The following is a 21,341-nucleotide window of genomic DNA, read 5'->3' on the forward strand; positions in this document are numbered from 1 at the left end:
AAATATTTCTTTCTTAGGTAATACATACCAAGTTGGCCATCACTATGGTATCAACCATAACAGGATTACTCTTCATGCCTAGTGTGAACTGTAAGCCCTGAGGAGGTTGTCCCGTAGTCATATCAAAGCAATGTCCTTCAAGTAATAGATATTCCAGTTCATATTCTGCTGTAACAATTCCTTCTATCTGTGGAAATCAATATTTTATCACTACAATATCTGGCATTTTAATCTCTTAAAATGAAGCAAATATAATGTAATAGTAACCATTAGGCCTGTGCAAAGCGATAAGTATTTGCTTCAGGTTCAGATTCAGCCAATTCAGAGGACAGTGGTTCATTTCAGAGATTCAAATTACTGTCCCGATTTGATTCGGCTGAATCAGATCCAAAAGATTTGGCACCACTTCAGGAGATTCAGCCATAGACTAAACAGGCAGCTGACACAGCTGCCTCCAGCTGGTAAGTCTGCTGGGGTTGGGAAGGAGCATATATAAGGAGGAGGGAAGGACTGGGGCTGGGACAAGTTTCCCGGCTGGGGCAAGGGGGTGCAGGGGTGTGGGATGTAGGCATGGCAGTGCTTGGAGCGAGGGCTCTGCCTTTCTGCCGCTTGTCCAGCCAGGGTGGGATGCAGGCATGGCTTGTTCCGGGCAGATGGGGGCAAGAGACAACAGGGCATAACCCCCACTCCCAGCGCTGCTGCACCCACATACTGCACCTCTCTTTGCCAGCTGGCAAGTGACTCTAGAGCATAGTCCCTGTTCCCAGTGCTGATGTGGGCACAGCAGCGCTGGTAGCAGGGGCTATGCCCTGCTGCTACTTGCCCCCTTCTGCCTGGAGTGAGCCATGCCTGCATCGCACAACCCCCCATGCCAGGTGGGCAAGCAGCAGCAGGTCATAGCTCCTACTCCCAATGCTGCCATGCCCACATCAGTGCAGGGATTCTGCACTGATGCTGCTTGCCAGCTGGTACAGCGGGGCCGGCATTGCTTGCCAGCCAGTGCGGGAGGGCACAGGATGTGGGTATGGCAGTGCTGGGAGCAGGGACTATGCCATGCTGCCACTTTCCCCCTTCCGCCCGAAGCGATCTGTGCCAGCATCCTGCCCCCCGCCACCCCAGCTGGGCAAGTGGCAGCAGGGCATAGCCCCCACTCTGAGTGCTGCCGCACCCACATCTTGCACCCCCTGCCCCCCTCCCTGAGTCCCATGCCCTCTGCCCTGGCTGGACAGCTTGTTCCAGCCCCAATCCCTACCCCCCCAATGCCCTTTCCCTCCCCGCTTCCTAACATACTTACCAGCTGGAGGCCGATTCGCCAAATCTTTTCTGAATCTTTTTCCAAAATGATTCGGGTGGTTCGAATCAATTCAGAGCTTTTAACTGGTCTCCCAATTTGATCTGGATTCAGAGATTTGGTCCCTGAATTGGGCAGAAGCTTTGCACAGCCCTAGTAATCATCATCATCATCTTGTTCACTATATACCTTCAATATGAAAAGCTTAGGTAGATGTAAATCTTTCTGTGTTGCCATTTTGAGTACATTTATTGTTCATTAAAATTAATGGATCAATAAGTTTGTAGAATAAAGTCCCATAGTTGTACACATAGTAGACACAGCAAAAATAAAACTGCTGGAGATACATGTTATTTAAATACATATTCTCTTTCTCTATATAAATATATCTATATGTTTATCTGTGTGTGTATACACACACACAAGGAGAGAGAGAGAGAGAAAGAGAATAACATCAAATAAATAATAATAGCCTATAAATAATACCCAGAACATTACTCATTAGGTGGACATTCAATTTACTGTGCTAAGCAAAATCAGAATGATTCGGCTGGTGATCCAAGCTTTCTCATTTCTATTAAAAACTGTTATAGACTATCTACTTCTAGGAATGAAAAAGTATTTAGTTTTCCAGGAACCAGAATCTCTGGTCCTTTTATTCTATTGCCAGCAAGAGTGCTAATTGTAAATGCATGTTTGTGGCTTTTTTTTAAACAAAGACAGCTAGAAATAGGCTGACAATATTAGATCATTTAATATAAGCCATCAGCATAGATGCAACTTTGAATACTAAATAACTTCAACTCCAAATTCCATGAACCATGCAGTATTCCATTTTTAGCATTTTCAAACACAAATAAGATATTAAAATTTGGGATTAAAAGCAATTCATAAAACTGAAACAAGAACAAGAACTTAATTCTTAACTAGGAACTTTTTTTCCAGTTCAATTTGCCCTTGTGTACATATGTGGATTTCTAATTTAGTACTAAGAAATTTAAAAAAAAGTTTTGAAGGGCCTCAATAGTAATTCTATCTACTGAAAAAAATATTTACTTGAAATTCAGCTACTTTTATTTTCCCTACTATATTTCTTATAAGTGCTAATACTTTTGTCTCATTTATACCAATCAGTAAGTCATCTAGATGTTGTCATGACATAGATCATTTGCACTCAGTGGCAAAGGGTCTAAAAATTTCATAGATGTTAATTTAATTATTACTGAGGCTGATTGGTCTTTCCATTGAAAAGGGAACTCTGGCAAAGTAGGATAAAACTTTTACTTCTTTTCACCTGTCTTATCATAAATGTAGTAGTAATTCTAACGTAAGTTTCGAAATGGGTTGCTATAAGCAATACTTATAAAAGAATCTTACAGTATTAAAACTCAAAAGCATGCAACTTAAAAATATAGCTTAAAATAATAATTTCCATATTTTACACCTTATTTTGAAAAAAATGCATGATAAAACTGCTGGACAAAAAGCTCTAGTTCAGTAGTTCTAAGTCATTTTAGACTCAAGGCATCTCATGGAAAATACCAGCTCTTAGTTTTCCTGTGTTTTTTGACTACAGAAAAATAATAGATCCATTCTTTCGTGGCAAAGATCACAGAAAGACCGCATCAGATAAGAATGTTTGTAATGCTTCTGGAAATCTCTGAATTTATTTTGTGGTATACCTTATGTGTTAACCTTACAGTGTATATGTATACCTTACAGTGTTAACAGGGTACCATGGCACCCTGGTTGAGAATCACTGCTCCAGCTGATACTGAACTACTCTTCTGATTAAGTATTACAAGTGCATGCTCAGAGCCCCATGGCATAAGGAAAATTTAAATGGAAATGAGAACTAAATTAAATATTATCCATGTCCATTAACAAAATGTACAAATAATACAGATTCAGTTCAGTGATTGTTAACATGATGATCCACAAAGCAACTATAACTAGAAGCAGTTAGGAGAGGGAGTGTATAATATTCTTGCTCTCAATTAATGTGGTCCACACTCTGAAAGTATGTTATAACCTCAGAGATAAACTGTTAAAGATCAAATTGCAATATGACACAATAATGATGCCAGAGAGAAAGATAGTTACTGCCAGATGACATACATATAATTGGAAAAAGGAGATGAAACATCCAGAACATATGGAATGCCTACTTCATTGTTTAAGTTTTACTCCCAGAAAATGTGCACTTTCATAAATATGCTAGTGCTCCAAGACATCCATTAACTGCTTGTATTATATTTCATGCTCCAAGCATAATTTTTTTTCGGTTTTCTTCTATAACTCATTACTTCAATTATTAAGGCTTTGATTAATTATTTTAAAGGAGGGAAAGTTGCAGAAAGGTTTTTGAAAGAAGATAAGAATTTAAATGGGGGAAAAGTTAACCAAACAATTTGCTAGATTGAATATTAAGCATTTTATGAAAAAATCATTAGAGAAGATTTCTGTTTATATGCTCCAGTATGATTTTCACAGGTGCTCAAAAATTACTACTTACATCCTCTAAGTGAATGTTATCAAGATCATAGGAACTGTTTACTGCTTCAACCAACCAGCTTTCAGGAGTGATCATATTTAGAGTCAACAGAGGTGATTCTGGCATTTCTAGGAATTTTGCCACAGGCTCAGAAGGAAACAGGTTGTTGGCCCCGGAAGTCAGCTCTGGTTCCAAAACAAAACGATAAAAGCTGTTGGAAATAATAATATTAAAAAATTACACATTATACACTACAAAAGCTGAGCTTTAAGTATTGTGAAGTTCTTGTACAAATGTGGTAAAATACAATGAATGTCTGGAATCCATTTACAAAATCAACAGTGCTTGCAGGCATGGCAGTTCCATGTCCTTGTGAAATGCGCTCATGTAATATTATCCCTACTCACATGGGCTAACAAACATTTGACAAATGCTTCTATTTTACTTATTCTGTCTGGGGAGAGTGAAGATATACCTCCTTCTGTATTCTCACTGACTGATACAAGTGAGGACAAAGAGAAAGAATCTGAAGTGTGAACAACAGGAGACAGTCTGCATATGGAGTTTTCTTGGTCTGCTAGAGTTCCTGCCACTAAGTAAAGTAGCAGCAACACCTGATGGAATAAGAGGAGAAGAAAGAGACTTTTGCCAATAGCTCCAACAGAAGAAGGGGGGGGATAAAGAAAATGAGAGCTATCTCCCTTCATTAGATTAGTGAACTGCTAAGATTATGCCTTGATGGCTCAATCTATCATACAACTAATATTTTAGAAGATTAACAAGGACATGGAATACTAGCTAGCCAGTACTAACTTAATTTTGAAGAAACATGACAGGGAATTAGGATGGAACTAGCCAAGAACTCGGAGTCTTGACTAGACAATTCTGGTTTGCAAAATAAAGAGCTGATTTCATTGCAAAGTTTTATTTCTTCCCAGAACAAAACGTAATAGTTCATCAAAATTAACACTGGCAATTTGTGCAGAAATGACTCTGTAAAAGCAAGCTGAAAATAAAAAAAATTAGGTTGTGTGTGCTGCTATTTCAATAATATAAAAATATGCTCTTTTATAAAAGCAATTAAGAAACATCAAATTAAATGCAATAGATAGACAATGTATTTATTTGCATACATATACCTTTCTCTGAAAATTATCCAACAAAATTTGGTGTGCATGTCTTAAGTGAGGACACAGAAGGCTCCATGCTGTGAGCCTTCTCTTCACCAGGCTGAAGAATCCCATGTCCCTCAGCTTCTCCTCATAAGGTTTGCTTTCTTGGCCTTTGATCATATGGGTGGCTCTCCTCTGGACTCTCTTGAGCTTATCCACATCCCTCCTGAAGTGGGAGGCCCAAAACTGGACACAGTACTCCAGCTGCAGCCTCACTAAGACCAAGTAAAGTGGGAGGATGACGTCCCTGGTTTTCCTCAAAATGCATCAGTAGATGCATGTCAGAATTAGTTTTCTTGGCCACAGCATCGCATTGGGTGCTCACGTTCATCTTGTGGTCAATCAAGACCCCCAAATCCCTAGCAAGCGTAGCACTGCCGAGCCTATAAGTATGATGCTGGGTTTTTCCTCCCAGACTGGAGTACCCTGCATTTCTCTACATTGAATGACATCAGGTTTTGGTCCACCCACTTTGCAAGTGTGTCCAGGTTGGCTGTATCTCCAGCCTGTCCTCCAGTGTGACCGTCTTCCCCCATAGTTTAGTGTAATCCGCGAACTTTGTCTGTCTGCATCTGATGCCCAAACCCAGGTTATTAATGAAGATATTGAAGAGTACCGGCCTGAACACTGAGCCCTGGGGGACTCCACTGGTAACCTTGTGCCACATTGATTTGTTCCCATCAACTAGTGTCTTTTGGGTCCAAACCTGGAGCCAGTTCCCCAGCCTTTGGAGGTTGGTCAGACATGACCTTCCAGTAATAAAACCATGTTGGCTGGCATTCAGTAGGTTGCCTTCTGTTAGCCTATTGCAGATGGATCCTTCGATAATTTTCTCCAAGATTTTTCTAGGGATGGATGTCAGACTGATAGATCTGTAATTCCCTGGACCTTCTTTCTTCCCTTTCTTGAAGACTGAGACCATGTTGGTTCTTTTCCAGTCTTCCGATACATCACACAAGCACCATGAGCATTGAAATATCTTGGCCATAGGGCATGCTATGATGTCTTCCAGCTCTTTTAAGACTCTGGGGTGTAATCCGTCTGGGCCCATGGACTAATGGAAGTCAAGCCTCTCCACATGTTCTCTCACTTGATCTATGTCAATTGTGGGCCCATCTCCTGAGTCTTGGTTGCTCTGCATCCTGTCTGACAGTGTGACCCCCTTGGGCTACTGCTGAGTTGTCCTCCTTGGTGATGATTCTAGTTTTCCATCTGGTGTACGCTTCTCTTTTTTGTTTCAGGAGACCCAGAAGTTCCCTGTTGAGCCAAGCGGGCTTCCCTGCCCTCTGACTGCATTTCCTGCAAGATGGGATGGACTTCCCTTGCACACTGAGGATTGAGTTCTTTAGGAACAACCATTCCTCATGGACTCCCGTTCCTAGGGGGCCATGGTCCCTTAGTGCCTGACTGACCAGTCTCCTGAGTTTCTGGAAGTCAGCCTTCCCAAAGTTGAGGATTTCTGTTTTACTAAGGGATTTGCCTACCCTATGTTGGACACAGAAAGTAATCAGATCATGGTCACTGTCACCAAGTTTGCCCTTGATCCCCAGATCACTCACCAGATCATCACCTTTAGCCAGAACCATATCCAGCAGTGCCTCTCCCCTAATTGACCTGTAGACCCCTTGCGTTAGGTACACGTCATCAGTGCAGGCGAGGAAGTTACACGACTGGTCAGACCTGGTCATGTGCTCATCCCACAAGATGTCACGGAGGTTGAAATCTCCCGTGATGATCATACATCAGGAACATGTGGGCGTGGCCAGTTCCCCACTGAATTCAAGATCCAGTTCTTCTTGGTTAGGAGGTCTGTAATAGACTCCTACGAGTATATTCCCTTCCCCATGTACCCCTTCTATTTTAACCCAGAGGGTCTCAAGGCACCTTCCATGGTTAATGAATTCAGTTTGAAGGGAATTGTACTGCTCCTTGACATAGAGAGCTACATCTCCACCCCTCTTTCCAACACGATCTCTCCTGTAGAGGGTAGAGCCTTCTATACCTACCAACCAGTTGTAGGAGGAGTCCCACCAGGTCTCCATTATCCCTATGAGATCATAATCATTGTTGGTCAGGAAAAGGGCCAGCTCCTCTTGCATGTTACCCAAGCTCCTGGCATTTGTGTACAGGCAGTTGAGGCTGCCATGAGAAGCCCTAGGCCACATGGAACCTTATGGCCACATGAAACAGGGGTAGGATTCTACTGACAGTGTCACTTGCCCTGCCTTGCTGCAAAGGTAAAAGGTGGAAATTTAACACTTTAACACTAACACTGCTGAACTGGAAGTAGCTGATTGTCACGGAGTGGGGCCTGCGAGCGGCCGTGATCCCGCTAGCGCCCCCTTTCCGTGGCAATTAGGAGATCTAGCACCCTCGGATTCTCGCCCGCCACATCTTTGTTCTTATTTAAGGTAATATGGGAGGCTGCCTATGATCTCCTGTGATCTTAGGGTGACTTGGTGCACCCCCAGCCTTATGGGCTATGCGTGCCTCCTACCTCCCCTTTAGCACGCCCCAAGCCTCGCAGCTGTTCTTGACGTTCTTGCGTCTCCCAGCTTCTGCTAGCCCTCCCCGGGCTTCACTCTTACCGGCTGGTCCCCCCCCAGGGGCCTAGGCCACGTGCTTCCCATGCTCTTGCCCCTCCTGCCTCTCACTGGGGCCTTTGTCTGCGCTCCTCGCGCCAGTGGCTCTCTCTTAGCCGGTCCCACACTCTCGTGCCCGCAACTCTCCTGGAGCCTGCTTCCGCCGAGCCTCTCCACGCTGCTCACGCCCTTGGCTCGCCGAGCCTCTGGGCCAGCCCTGTCTTGGGATTCCTGGCGCTGGGGCTCAGGTGGCGTGCAGCCGTGCCTGGTCCCTGACCCTTCTCAGGGTCCCTAGGGCACGCACCTCTTGTGCGCTTGCCCTCGCTGGAGCCTGCTCCACACTGCGCGCGCCCTTGGCTCCCTCCGAGCCTCTTGGCTCCCTCCGAGCCAGCCCTGCCTCGGGCTTCCCGGCGTTGGGGCTCAGGTGGCATGCAGCCGTGCCTGGCCCCTGACCCTTCTCCGGGTCCCTATGCCACGCGCCTCTTAGGCGCTTGCCCTCGCTGGGCCTGCTCCACGCTGCGCGCCCTTGGCTCCCGCCGAGCCTACGCGCCAGCCCGGTCTCGGGCTTCTCGGCACTGGGGCTCAGGTGGCATGCAGCTGTGCCTGGCCCCCTGACCTTTCTCCGGTTCCTAGGCCCTCATTGGGCCGAATACTGCCCTCTCGGGCCGGGGTCTCAACCCCACACACCGCACCACTCTGGTGCCAAGCTGCTGCGCCTTCCCGGTGCTGCTCAGTGCCCGCACAGGGCACCCAGGAACCCCCAGACTACTGGGGAGCTCCTGTGAGGCCTCCTCACACCCCTACAGCCTCACCCGGTCCTCCGGATGATACACACAACTGAATCATAAGCCAACCGGCTGCAACCCAAATCATAAGCCCACCGGCTATAACAACACAATCAGCCTACCGGCTTCTACATCAAGTCCCAGCCATCCTGGCTCTCGGGCCAAAGCCTTCTGGTCAGGCTTCTCTCCGCCTGCACCATAATGCAGCCCTCTATGTGCCAAGCGGCACTGCTCAGTCTAGCTCTCCCGCAGAGCTCTTACACGCAGGCTGCCAGAAGGGAACTGCCAGCCAGGCTCCGGCCTAGCTGTTTATAAGGGCCCGGCCCTGCCCCCTTCCGGTCACATGACCCCTCTGGTTGCTCTAGCAACCCGCAGCTGAGCTGCCCTGGTGATTGGCATCTGCTCTAATCCTTACTTAGGCACGGGGCCTAAGTGCCTAAGTGCCCCCGTGACACTGCTAGACAAGCAGCAAGATGTGATGCTGACAATAGTAATCCATCCTGCTTCATGCAGCCAGAACATTCTGTCCTAGGTGAGCTGATGCCATGGCAGGTAAGGCTCTGAAAAAAAGCTTTTTTTCTTTATTCTGCTTTATGAGGAGGTATGTAGTACTGATATGCAAATAAATATCAGTGCTGATATTTACACAAAAATAGTAGTGGCTGAACTTGATACAGCCACTAATATTTGATCATCTAGAAGCAAAGAGAATGGCAATTACCATTATGTAAATTAACATGAAACATCATCAAGCAGTATTAATAGCAGATTGATGTAATGAAAGTTACAAACGCACAATGGATGAAACTATGTTCCACACAAATACTGGTATAGAATAAAGCACTGGCAAATAAACGTATTAATATTCTTCCAACTTATCTATCTTCGTCCTCAGACACTGAACTTGTTAACAATACTAAGTAACTGTCATTTTTCATTATATTAATGCATGAGAGGAGTTAGTTTGATAATATTTACAGAAACTGGATGTTTCTAAATAAAAACAGACACAAAATTAACATTCTCTCTCTCTCTCTCTCTCTCTCTCTCTCTCACACACACACACACACTGTATGAAAGTATTTATGAGTTCAAACTCAAGTGAGGGAGGCACTTCAGACATCAAAATTAAACCTTTACCAAACATATGCTTTTGACTATTCGTACAAACTAAATGTATTACACATCCATCAACTTCAGAATACAACAAAAACAAGGCAGAAAACTAGACAGGAGGCAGAAAAATTAGACCATTCTATATATGTAAGCAAATTCAAATGATCCTAGTAAGTATGAAGCCCTATAATGATTAATTTCCTGCACAGAACCTATTTTATGCCTGAAATAACGCACAAAACAATTCCAGGGAATTCAAAATATTGTAACAAATGATTTAATTATTTTGGTACAATGATCTGGTTTCTTTGTTGCTGAATAAAGTCAAAGCAAAAAAAACCCAATACAATGCGCTATTAATGGAAGATGCAAAAAAGGGAGAGCTGCTCAGCAACTACTGTGCTTCACTCTTCACAAAAAAGGATAAACAGTAACCAGACAGCTAAAAAAATAACATAGGCAAAGAAGGGGAAAGGCTAGGAGTCATGATAACTAGAGAGAGCATCAAAAAGTTCTTGAGTAATTTGAATGAATCTAAAGTCCTCACAAAATTCATCCCAAGGTGCTAAAGAAACTGGCAGAACTATTCTCAGAGCCACTGGCAATAATATTTACAATGGAGTGGGGAATAAGCAACTAGAAGAAGGAGCAGAATTCAAAAGGATCTTAGATTGTAGAATTTGGCTACAGGCAACAGAATGAAACTCCATGAAGATAAATGTAAGCTGCTATACCTTGGAAAAAAATAACAAAATGCTCAAATACACAAATAAATGGGAAATAAATGGTTGGGCCATAGCACTGCTGAAAGAGATCTGGGAGTTTCTGTGAGTCAGAGAATCATGAGTCAGCAATGTGATGCAGTTGCAAAACGAACACATGTAATTTTGAGCTACATCAACAAGAGTCTTCAATATAAGTTGACAGTCGTACTCTACTCCTACTCTACTCAGAGTAGGTAGGTTGATTAAGTCTTGTTTTGAATATTGTGTGTAGTTCTAGGCTCCATGTTTTAAGGATGTGGAGATATTAGGGGCTCCAGAGATGAGTAACAAAAATGATAATGGGATTGGAAGGGAAGTCAAACAAAGAAAGGCTGAGAAAGCTAGGTATGTTTAGCTTTGAGAAAAGGAGATTTAACAGGGGTACATGATAGTAGTTTAAAATTTCAGAAAGGCTGCCATTAAAAAGAGGAAGAACAACTGTTCTTCCTTGCAACACAGGGTAAGACATGAAGAACTGGTTTTAAATTTTAAATTAAGGTTAGATCTCAGGAAAATCTTACTTATTATTAGACAGTAATGTAGTGGAATACACTGCCGAGGAAAGTTATGAAATCACCTTCATTGAAGGTTTTTACGAGGAATCTGGATAAGCATTTGACAGGGATGATTTAGAAACAACATTCTTACATTCAAGAGCACCAGATGACCTTGGAGGTCCCATCCAACCTATGATTTTATGCGTTTCAGTACTATGTTAACATACAGCTTCCTAAACGTTTCCAAGTGTTTTGACATTAGCTGTTGAAAGAATAATCATGAACAATACTGTAATTCATCAAAGTTTTTAAATGTAAATATATTTGTTGTAATTTGGGATTTCGTTAGTGGTAACAATCTTAAACAAATTTAGTTAGTTAATCTTTAACTTTTTTGGTTAGTGACTGCTTCAGTAGCATTCAACTTAAATTAACAATCCCATCTCTCAGGTCCACAATTAGTCCAGCAACAGCAATCAGGTCTATTGAAAAAACATGTTTTTGACTGATTTTCTTTTAAAGAGATTGTATCATTTGCAATTTCTTCTCGTACAAGTCATATTACATAATGTATCTAAAAACAGCTATAGGATATTACTCACCTCTTCAAAGGTACTTCTGACAGTTTAGATCTACAATTCATAAAAAGCTTCAGTTTCATGTTGACAATGTCTCTCAGTACCTAGTAGAAAAACAACATTTTTCTATATTAAGGAAAATTAGTTTTGCTATCTATCAAGCTTCTTTGGCCTTTTAATAAGGAGAAATCACCTTCTTGGCAAATGTTTTCACTGTGCATCAAGCTTCAGTACCAATTCATTAGAATGTTCAAGAATTTTTTTAAAAAAAATTAAGGTTATCTGCAGTAAGTGATTTTTTAATTTATGTAGGCAAAAATATTTTACGTGCCCCAAAAACTTTTATCACAGGGTATCTTGAGTATTCTATACTTTAGTATGATTTTTCAAGTCATAAAAAAATTGTTTAAAATAATTGCTGTGTTCATCTCTATGATAAAACATTAAGAAACAATATCATTTAGTTCTTACATAGCTCTTTTCATCAATATTTCTGCAATAGTAATCTAGCAAACATTCCAATAATTGTGCTGTTACTGTCAATGATGGATTGATTATGTTAATCTCTTCATTCCACAGAAATGTGAATAATTTCGGCCTAGCCTCCTATTTCTTCTTAACTGTCTATTTATAATTCACTCGTTTCCACAGGCCCTGGCAGGTGTTACACTTAGGAAGGACATGATTAACCTGTTATCTGTGCCATAAATAGTAATACTGCCAAGGAATTAATGTTGTGACAAAACTAGAAACCAGCTACAAAAATGTTCCACAAATTGTGAATGTGCACACTTTGTTTCTCTCAAGCCACACACACACACACAGACTTCAAAACATAAAGCCATGATGTCAAGAACAAAACTAAAGAAAAAATGGTGACAGCAAAGGTGAAAACAAATTCCAGTCTGGGTGATAAACAAGAGAAATCAAAAGTGTTCATTTACAAGCACCAATGTGACCAGCTGATTTTACTGAAACCTGGTATGACAGTTTGCACGACTAGAATGTTACATTTTAACAACATCTGTAAGAAGGATTGAATAGACAAAAGTGGAAGGGAAATGGTACTTTATAACTTTTTTCAAGTTACTGACAACTCAAAAGAAAAGGATCTTGAGCATTTGTGTATCTGCTCTCTAAAAAATGAGCACAAAGTGGGGTACAAATTGGTGTCATACATACACCACTGAATAACACTAAAAGGACTGGATGGCCAGCCCCTTAAGCATTCACCTATAATGCATGGCAAAAAGAGTTACAGGACATGAGTCTCATTGACACATGTTGGCACAACATGGGCTGGTGCCGGGGGGGCCTAATGGCAGTGGGGGCAAGTATCATAGGTGCGGGGGGTAGGCACCAGAGCATAAAGGCACTAGGGGGACTGCCAGTCAGGCAGCAGCGGGGCAAGTGGTAGGGAGGACAGGTGGCAGGGAACAAAGAGTAGGAATCTGGCCACTTGACTCTTCTGTCAGAGCTTATCCGACTGCAGCAGTAAGGGGATGGCTTTAAGATGACCCGCTAATAATGAGATTCTATGCATGAAAGATTATAACACATTTATAAATTTGCCATGAACAAAATCTAGTTATTGGTGATCATTTTAAATTCAAAGTTCTCTTGGATTTGGGTAAATACAGTAATAAAAGTTAAAAAGCTAGATAGTAGAATATTTGTAAGGAAAGCAAAAGGACAGAGGAAAACTCTATGGTGGGCACAATTAAAGACAGTGTGTTTTTAACTATTCTAGAAGCAAAAAGAATCTTAACAAGTGCTTGGCTTAACAACATGGTCTGATAAGTAGAAAGGTATTACATCCACAGCTATGCTTGCCCTTCTGAGCATGAACAACAGGCTCCACTATGGCCATATATGTTCTGTGGAAGATAGGACTGTCTGGGTAATCATGTAACTATTTGTCAGTTACCAAATGTGTGACTGGCAAAAAACCACAACTAGTGACAATTCAGCAGAGAAAGAACAGGAGGATCCTCCAACCATTTAGTCCCAAATCCTAGTGGTGATGGCACTTTTCCAGGGAGTGGAAGCTCCAGATTATAAGAGTCCATCACTCAGACAAGTTTTGAACAGGCCCTACATCTCTCACTTCCCAGGCAATTAGTATAACTACCATACCATGAGTTAAGTACTGCACAGCATACCCCACAACCTCCTCTTGAAGCTCAGCCCCACCAGAAAGCCAAGTGGGGAAGATATATATAGCCAGCACATGAAGAAACCAGAGGGAATGTGGCTTAGTGAGATGGACTCTGCTTCAGAAGGGTCATGCTCTTGGTTCTGGTTCTTGCCCCTAATGGCTTTTCTCCACCTTATGTTCAATATTCATTGAACAAAATGGATAGAGAACAGTGGGGTAGGTGCAAATGGAAGCAGATGGAAATAGGATTTAAACTCTGCGTAAGTAATAAAAAAGGCATTTACTTGAGTACCTGAGAACACACAGGGTGCCTGTACACGAGTGCAGAGGCTGCTCCAAAGTGCTGTAATTACAGCGCATCAGGGCAGACTCAATTAATCGAGTCTGCTGGACTGTGGTAATTACTGCGCTGCAGCAGCCTCCCGCGTTTCATGTATCAGCATCCCTATGCTTAAAAATGGCAGCAGAAGCATTTGAACTAAAGCTCATCATACGAGCTTTAGTTCAAGCGCCACCACCAGCATTTTGAAGCGTGAGGACGCTGATACATGAGACACTGCAGCACTTTAATTGGAGTGACTCTTGGAGCCACTGCAATTGAAATGCTGCCCCCCCCCCACTCAAAGCATGTGTAAAAGTTCCGTAAGTAGTACTAATGTGTATTAAAGATGAAATAGGATTTCACCCTTAGAAGTCTATAAGGCTGACTTTGTGTGACTTTGTGCCACACAAGGTTTAAATTAAGAACACAGAAGATGCAACATTGACACACACACTTGCACACACGGATTAAACGTGGCATTTTGACACATCTCAAAATGTAACTATAAATAAAGAATCATAACAAGCAGCTGTACTTCTATTGTCATCCTGTAGAGACCAATTTATGACTCTATCCTATTTAACATTTTTATAAGTGACCTACATAAAAACATAAAATCTTCACTTATAAAATATTCAGATAACACAAAAGATTAGGGGAGTGAAAAACAATTTAAAGGATGTGTCATTGATACAGAACAATCCATCGCGTGTGGTCAGCTGCCTGAAAGCAAACAATTACTTTCATATGCCTAACAGGAAAGCCATGCATTTAGGAACAAAGAATGTAGTCTATACTTGCTAGACAGGGCACTCACTCCTAGGAAACAGTGACACTAATAAAAGGACTTGAAGGTAATTGTAGATAATGCACTCCCAATGCAATGCTGTGGCCAAACGGCACAATGAAATTCTTATGGACTTGAAAATGGGGGGATATCTAGTAGGAGCAGAATTATGTTACCTCTGTATTTGGTAATGATGTAACTTCTTCTGGAACAGAAATCAGTTTGGAGGTTAATAGCTCATGAAGAGTGTTGATAAATTGGAAATGATTCACTGAACACCCATAAGAATGATGATAAGATTGGAAAATCTTATAGTGAAAACCCATTTTCTCAGTTTAACTAAAAGAAGGTTAAGGGATTGCTGGATCACAATCTGTAAGTATTTAGATAGGGAAAAAGACTTTGATCTTGAGTTCTTCAATATAGCTGACAAATTTATAATAGGATCTCATGGCTGAAATGTTGCAGCTAGACAAATTTAGGTTTGAAATCAGCTTCAGGTTTTTTTCTAGCAGGATGCAGCAGGGATCAAAACCCAGGTGGAGCGAGTCTGGAGACATAGAGAAGTTTAAATTTGATATGGGAGCCAATACAGGGTCTGAAGAAAGGGATAGACATTTTGTGACTAATGAAGGAAGAAGATAAATTCAGCAGCTGTATATCTACACTATTCTATCCCTGGATTATCAACAGGGATCCTGGTTTTCTCTGATTTAAAAACATTCCCAATTTTCATTTTAAAAAAGTAACCCAACATCCACATTTTTTCCATGATTAAAATGAAACACCACTAATATATTCATGGAAAAATGTAGATTTGGGGTTACTTTTTTAAACCGAAAATTGAGGATTTTTTTTAAATCAGAGAAAACTAGGATCCCCGATTATCAAGCTACACACAGTAGAGGATTTTTCTTAAGATATTCTTGGGCAGCACTGCCCACTTAAGGAACAACTATTCAAATGGTGATATGAAGTCATAAATAAATCTTTTCATTAGACAGTCACTTTCTGTATTGCTGAACATGTTTGAAAGTTTAAATTAAAACAGTCTATCAGATAATGCTAGATTCTATTTCACATCGAAATAAAAAAACTGTTGAAAATAAGTTAAAATACAACTAAAATATAAATAAAGAAATCTACATGGTCTTACAATCAATAAATGTGCCATCTTCTGTGCTTCTCTTGTCAATGGATCAACGATAGCAACCACATCATAGAATGGTTCATTCTGTTGAGGATCTATTTTTACTATGCTGTTAAAAAATGTTAATAAGTGATGTGAAAAATTCTAAGTTAAACTTTCAAAAATAACAACTAAACAGTTTAGGCTTTAATTTATCATATTTTAACTGCTCTACACCACCTTTTGAGAATTCTTCAATATAACATTTAATTTTGTTCTAAATATTCATTACCATCTTTTCCCCTTTTTTTCACAATAAACCTTTTGTGCTATGTCCTAAGCTAAACAATGAAACAATTTTAAGGTTGCTTAGAAATAAACAATGAAACACATATCATTGTTTATTTCAAAGCTCTAGAAACAAAATATTCCAATGGCTGAAATTTAAAATTGGCATAATAAAAATTAAATAAATTAACCTTGATTTTGTGCATGAGATAAGGGAACAATGTTTTTTCCCCAGGGACTCAGACTAATTATTTATTGTTTGCTGCTATTTAGCATTGTTTTTATGTCTATCCATAAATATTTACCAATTAAATATATGCTGTACTAAACGGAAGATGAAAGAAAAATGTACCTTAACAATACCTCAGAACCAAATGACATGCAAAATCAAAGTAAACTAAAACCAGGATAACAAAACAATCTTTTCGATCTTACTTTTTCTTCAGTTTCCTCTAGTACCACCCAGAACCATAATATGCTGCAAGTGTCAACAGTGACAAAACTTTAACTTAAAAGAATTCTAAGAGTGGTTGTGACAGGGGTCCATCCCTGCGCCTGTCTAACAGAGGCCTGGCCCTCTGTTTCTGGGCTACCCACCCACCTATCTCGCTTGCCATGCCTTGATGGAACAATAATTATGATGTTACGCAGGTCGCAGGTGGGAGGCTGCCTATTTAACACTGGGGTCACTATCCACCGCTCCAAACCTCCCCTACATGGTGGCTCATGGCTCGCATTATAAATGGTATAAATGTCGACCTATGCCCTAGGGCATTGGGTCAGCTCACTCTCCATTGCTGTGCCTCTTGGCACTGGGGTCTGCCCCCTGTCTCTGCACCACCTGGTGCTGTGGCTCCTGGCGCTGGGGTCTGATTGCTCCCTGTTGCTGTGCCCCCTCCAGCGCTGGGCCCGATCACCCTGTCGATGTGCCCCACTTGGCACTGGGGCCCAATCACCCTGTCACTATGACCCTCCTGGCGCTGGGGCCCGATCACCCCACTGCTGCGCCCCCCCTAGTGCTGGGGCTTTGCACAGCAGTGTGCCCCACTGAGGCCGCCTCCTCCCCAAATAGCTTCAGCCCGGTCCACCAGACAAACAATAATGTGAATATGCGCCCCTGGGCTATAACATAATAGAAGTCCTATAAAGCCACACCCCTGGCTCCTTAAAAACCCCAAACTGCTCCTCGAGCCTTGTGTACACTTCCCTCCCAGCTCTGGGTACCTTGTAGACTCCTGGAGTCTCACTGACCACAGCAACAGTCTGGCTGGGGGCCACAGCATTCCAGGGTATTTCTGCTGTGCAGGAGCTCTCTTTCCCTGGCTGCTTGCCAGAGACCTTCCCCCTGCCAGCCTTGGCCCTGAGGTTTATATGTGCCCAGAAGCCTATCTCCTTCCTGTCAGCTGACCGGCCTGGGTGGTTGGGCTATTAACACCTACCCTCCTGGTGCTTGGTGTTCTTGTAGCCCTGGGTCTTAAAGGGGCAGCTCTGCCTCTTAGTAATAGGGCTAGGGTTCCCTGTTACAGTGGTAAAAATATCAACTGAGTAATATTAAGCCTAATGGGGTGGATAAACTTTTCCTCTGCTTGACAAGGATTATTGCTTGACAAATCAGGTTAACAGGAGATACTAAGTTTTTGATTAGAGGCATCTGAAGCTATGAAAATGAATTACAGCAGGCCCCTGGTAAATGTATGCTTTCATAAATCATGTATGGCAGGTGTGTCAAACTTATGTTCAATGGGTCAGATCTGTCCCATGGTTCTGCTCCATCCAAACTGAACTTACCTGTGATGCTCTTTGAGAAACTGAACAGCCTGTCTCATCTCCTTTTTTGGCAATGAAGACAGAAGCGCATCTATTTTCATAATCAAATCACTGGCACTAAATAAAATAAAACAAACAACATATGTTTTTCTGTAGCAAAAGGGAATAAAACGTTGATTCTAATGTATCCTCATATAACATAAAATACTAAAAAGGTATTAATGTTACAACAATTTTACAAAATTGTCTTGAATTTCCAAACCAGTTTGAGACCAAACAAGAAATACTAAAGCTATGGAGGATTTCTGGAGGGTTATAGGAATAAATATTAGCAAGTAAAAAGATTCAGTTCAGTTGTATGAGTGGCACAATACACTTATATTCAAAACCTCAGTTCCTTTTGGCTGTTGTTGGTTAAGAGATTTACTGCAACAGCTCCAGTGAGGAACCCACAGGCTACATGTTCATTTGTAGTGCTACAAAGTACCCACAGAAATGAAATCCTGTAGGGGCCAGAGAGCTACAGTTATCTCAAAAGTTCACTCTTGAGCCAGGGGCAATAGGGGGTTGCTCTTTTGCCCCACCTGTTCCCAAGGGAGCCTGTCAGTGAGCAGCCTGCCCTATTACAGACAGCCTGCCCTCTTCTCTGCCAGCAAAGGAAACAAGCTGTCAGTGATCAGCAGGGATCCAGGTTTTCACTGTTAAAAAATCCAAAAATCTCTGATTAAAACCCCCCAAAATCCATGTCTTCTCATGATTAAAATGAAATGCCACCATATATAGTGGCATTTCTTTTAATATACACACACACATATACATACTTACGTGTGTGTGTATATATGTATGTATGTATGTATGTATGTATGTATGTATGTATGTATGTATGTATGTATGTATGTATGTATGTATGTATGTATGTGTGTGTGTATTAAAAAAAGCCACATACACACACATACACACACACACACTCATATATATATACACACATACCTACATATATATATACACATAGGTATACACACACATATATATACACACACACATACATACAATTTTAAAGCAATTTGGAAGCCTATCAGTGCCTCAACCATTATAATAAAAAAATTCTAAATACCTACATATTTTTATATTTGATACTGTTTTTTTTATCATGGAAAATCAGAGCTCCTCCTGCCCCCTTCCCTCACCAAGATAAGAGTCCAGCTGCAGCTGTCCCCCCTGCTGCTTTGTGGTGCTGAGCAGCCTTGATATGCCAGTGCCCCTCACTCCCAAGCCACAGCCCCCCCACCCTCGCTGGTGCCCCTCACTCCCAGCATGCTCCCCCCTGCCTCCAAGTGTGAAGAGCAGGTAGTTTGTGTGTGGGGCAGGGGATGGCGGCTCTGTGGCGCAGGTTGGGGTGTTCCCAACCATAGGCAATGCCAGAGAAAAGTGTTGGGTGTGTGTGGGGGGCATGTGCACCTCCCGCAATTTCTGCACCTCCAACAGGGCACAGAGCTGCAGCCTGGCCAGACCAGCACCAGGAGCTCCATGGCATGGTGCATGAGACCCAGTGCAGGAGGGTAGAGTGAGGCAGCAAGACTTGTTTCTGCCACCACCACCATGAGCCCCATGCCAACACAGTGAGGTGCCCCCTGCATGCTGCTATAGTGAGGGGGGCACAAGTCCTCCCCAAATTCAACGGCAGGCAGGGGGCACCCCATCTTGGCAGATATCATGGCATGGCTAGTGCATGGCTCGCAGTGGCAGCATAAACAGTTCTCGCCACCCCGTTTTGCCTTCCTGTGCTGGGTCCCACCCACTCGTGTGCAGAGGCAGCTCCTGGCCAGTGCCTGTCAGGCCAGGCTGCAGCCTCTTGTCCCACTGTGAGACAAAAAATCAGGGGAGGACATCTGTCCCTCATACCCTTCCAATGCATCGCTTCTGGTGCTCAGCCCCTCCCTGGGAGTGTGTGCAGTGGCAGGGAGCCTGCCCCCCCTCCCCACAATGACCCGCACTTGGCTCTGTCCCGCTCCCCAGCCAGGCCCCTCAGCCACACATTTTCTCCCCAGGCACTGTGCACCGCCCTGGCATGTGACACCCCTGCCTCTGATAGTCCTTCTTCTACTCCCCTCAGCCCCAAGCAGCCCCTTGCAGGCTAGAACTCTGCCAGTCTACATGGGGAAACCCAGGGTTTCTTGCATTTTTCTCCTTTAAAGGATAAAATCCTTATTTTATTTCTGCAGCAAATGGAAAACCCAAATCCCTGGTGATCAGATAGCAGCAGCTGGGAAGCAGAGGCTATCACAGCGATCGTCCCCACCACTCGCCACTGCCCATGGTAGGGGTGAGAAGCACTGTTCTGCTTGCCCCCTCTATCCCCACAGGCAGTTGGGGGCTGTGTTTGATAGCCTTTGCCAGGCTTTACCAGTTCCCAGTGGGAGAGTATGTTGCTCCAAGCAGGGAAGAAGGCAGGTTGGTCCTGATCCCAGAGAATTGGCTGTACAAGACTTAGGGTGGCCATTATAAAGGACAGTCCAGTTGTTCTCTGTCCTCTGTTGATACAAAATCCAATGCCTTTATGTCCTCTATTTTTCTCTTGAGGAATCCCCTGATTTTCTCTTGAAGAGAAAAATAGAGGACATAAAAGCATTGGGTTTCGTATCAATAGAAGACAGAGTAGAAGAAAACCAGAATGTCCTCTATGATGGCCGCCTAAACAAGACTGCTCCTGAAGCAAAAACTGTTCCTGCTGATGCTACCACCACCATTAGTACACCAGTTCTTGGCACTGCATCACTGCCACCAACCAGAAGGATCACCAGCTGCTTCTCCCACAGTGCAGAGGCATCCCTCTGCTATTCCAGTGGCACCACTGTGTGGCAAGGTCAGCTTTCAGATGTTTCAGGTGGTGGCAGCAGCAGAGTCACCCAACAGAATTGCTGGTCCCTTGGGCCAGCAGCAGCTCTGTGATAGCCATCACAGAGATCAGAACTACAGCTCTGCTCCCTGCTAGTTTTAGAGGAGGTCCACTGCTCTTCATCCCTCCTTCCCTCCTTGGAGGAGGGAGGAAAAACAGAGCGCTATGGGAGGCTAGGCAACCAAAAGACCCCTTTAAATGCTACAATGCAACTGTCCACTAGTTACATAAGGTTCTACAACCTGTAGCACTGGTAAAGAAGTTCCTGTCTGAAACAAGTAGATCTGCCATCTTTGTAGAGCTACAAATACACATTAACTCTTTGTAGAGCTGTAGCAGCTTATATGGCACCACAAATGTAACATGTCCATAGCCTCAGTTAGGAATAGTCTGTCTTTTCACTTAATCTTCCTTACTCCTTGAGGTTCCTCAGATTCTTTAATTCCTTTATTTCTGTATCATTAATTCTCTGGTGTTGTTTATAAAATATAAAGAGAACATTTAAGGCGATTGAATCAGGTTCCTTCTGCTTCTCAACATTAATTTCTTCACCTAATCAGACCTCTTTTGTATTTCCTTGCTTTTGCTTTTCTAGTAGTTCTCCTTATAAATCTGTTAGTCCCCATGAACAATGTCAGCGATACACAGACACAGAAAACTGGAATACTCCTGGCATCCCAAATTTGTAGTAAGAAAAATATAATTTTCCTGTATC

The 21,341-nt window shown here is 42.6% G+C and overlaps 1 protein-coding gene across 1 annotated transcript in view; it reads right to left on the bottom strand.

Moving 5' to 3' along the window:
- UGGT2 (UDP-glucose glycoprotein glucosyltransferase 2) overlaps window positions 1–21,341 on the bottom strand; it is a 246,877-nt gene that overhangs the window by 51,108 nt on the left and 174,428 nt on the right. Inside the window, exons 24-28 of the mRNA XM_019524912.1 lie at window positions 17,752–17,847; window positions 15,703–15,805; window positions 11,304–11,383; window positions 3,807–3,996; window positions 29–187 (exon numbers count right to left, since the gene is read on the bottom strand). Coding sequence (XP_019380457.1) covers window positions 29–187; window positions 3,807–3,996; window positions 11,304–11,383; window positions 15,703–15,805; window positions 17,752–17,847 — 628 coding nt within the window. The remainder of the gene's footprint in view (window positions 1–28; window positions 188–3,806; window positions 3,997–11,303; window positions 11,384–15,702; window positions 15,806–17,751; window positions 17,848–21,341) is intronic.

The sequence above is a fragment of the Gavialis gangeticus genome, unplaced genomic scaffold, assembly GCF_001723915.1.
Source record: "Gavialis gangeticus isolate Ggan-Ray unplaced genomic scaffold, GavGan_comp1, whole genome shotgun sequence".
NCBI lineage: Eukaryota > Metazoa > Chordata > Crocodylia > Gavialidae > Gavialis > Gavialis gangeticus.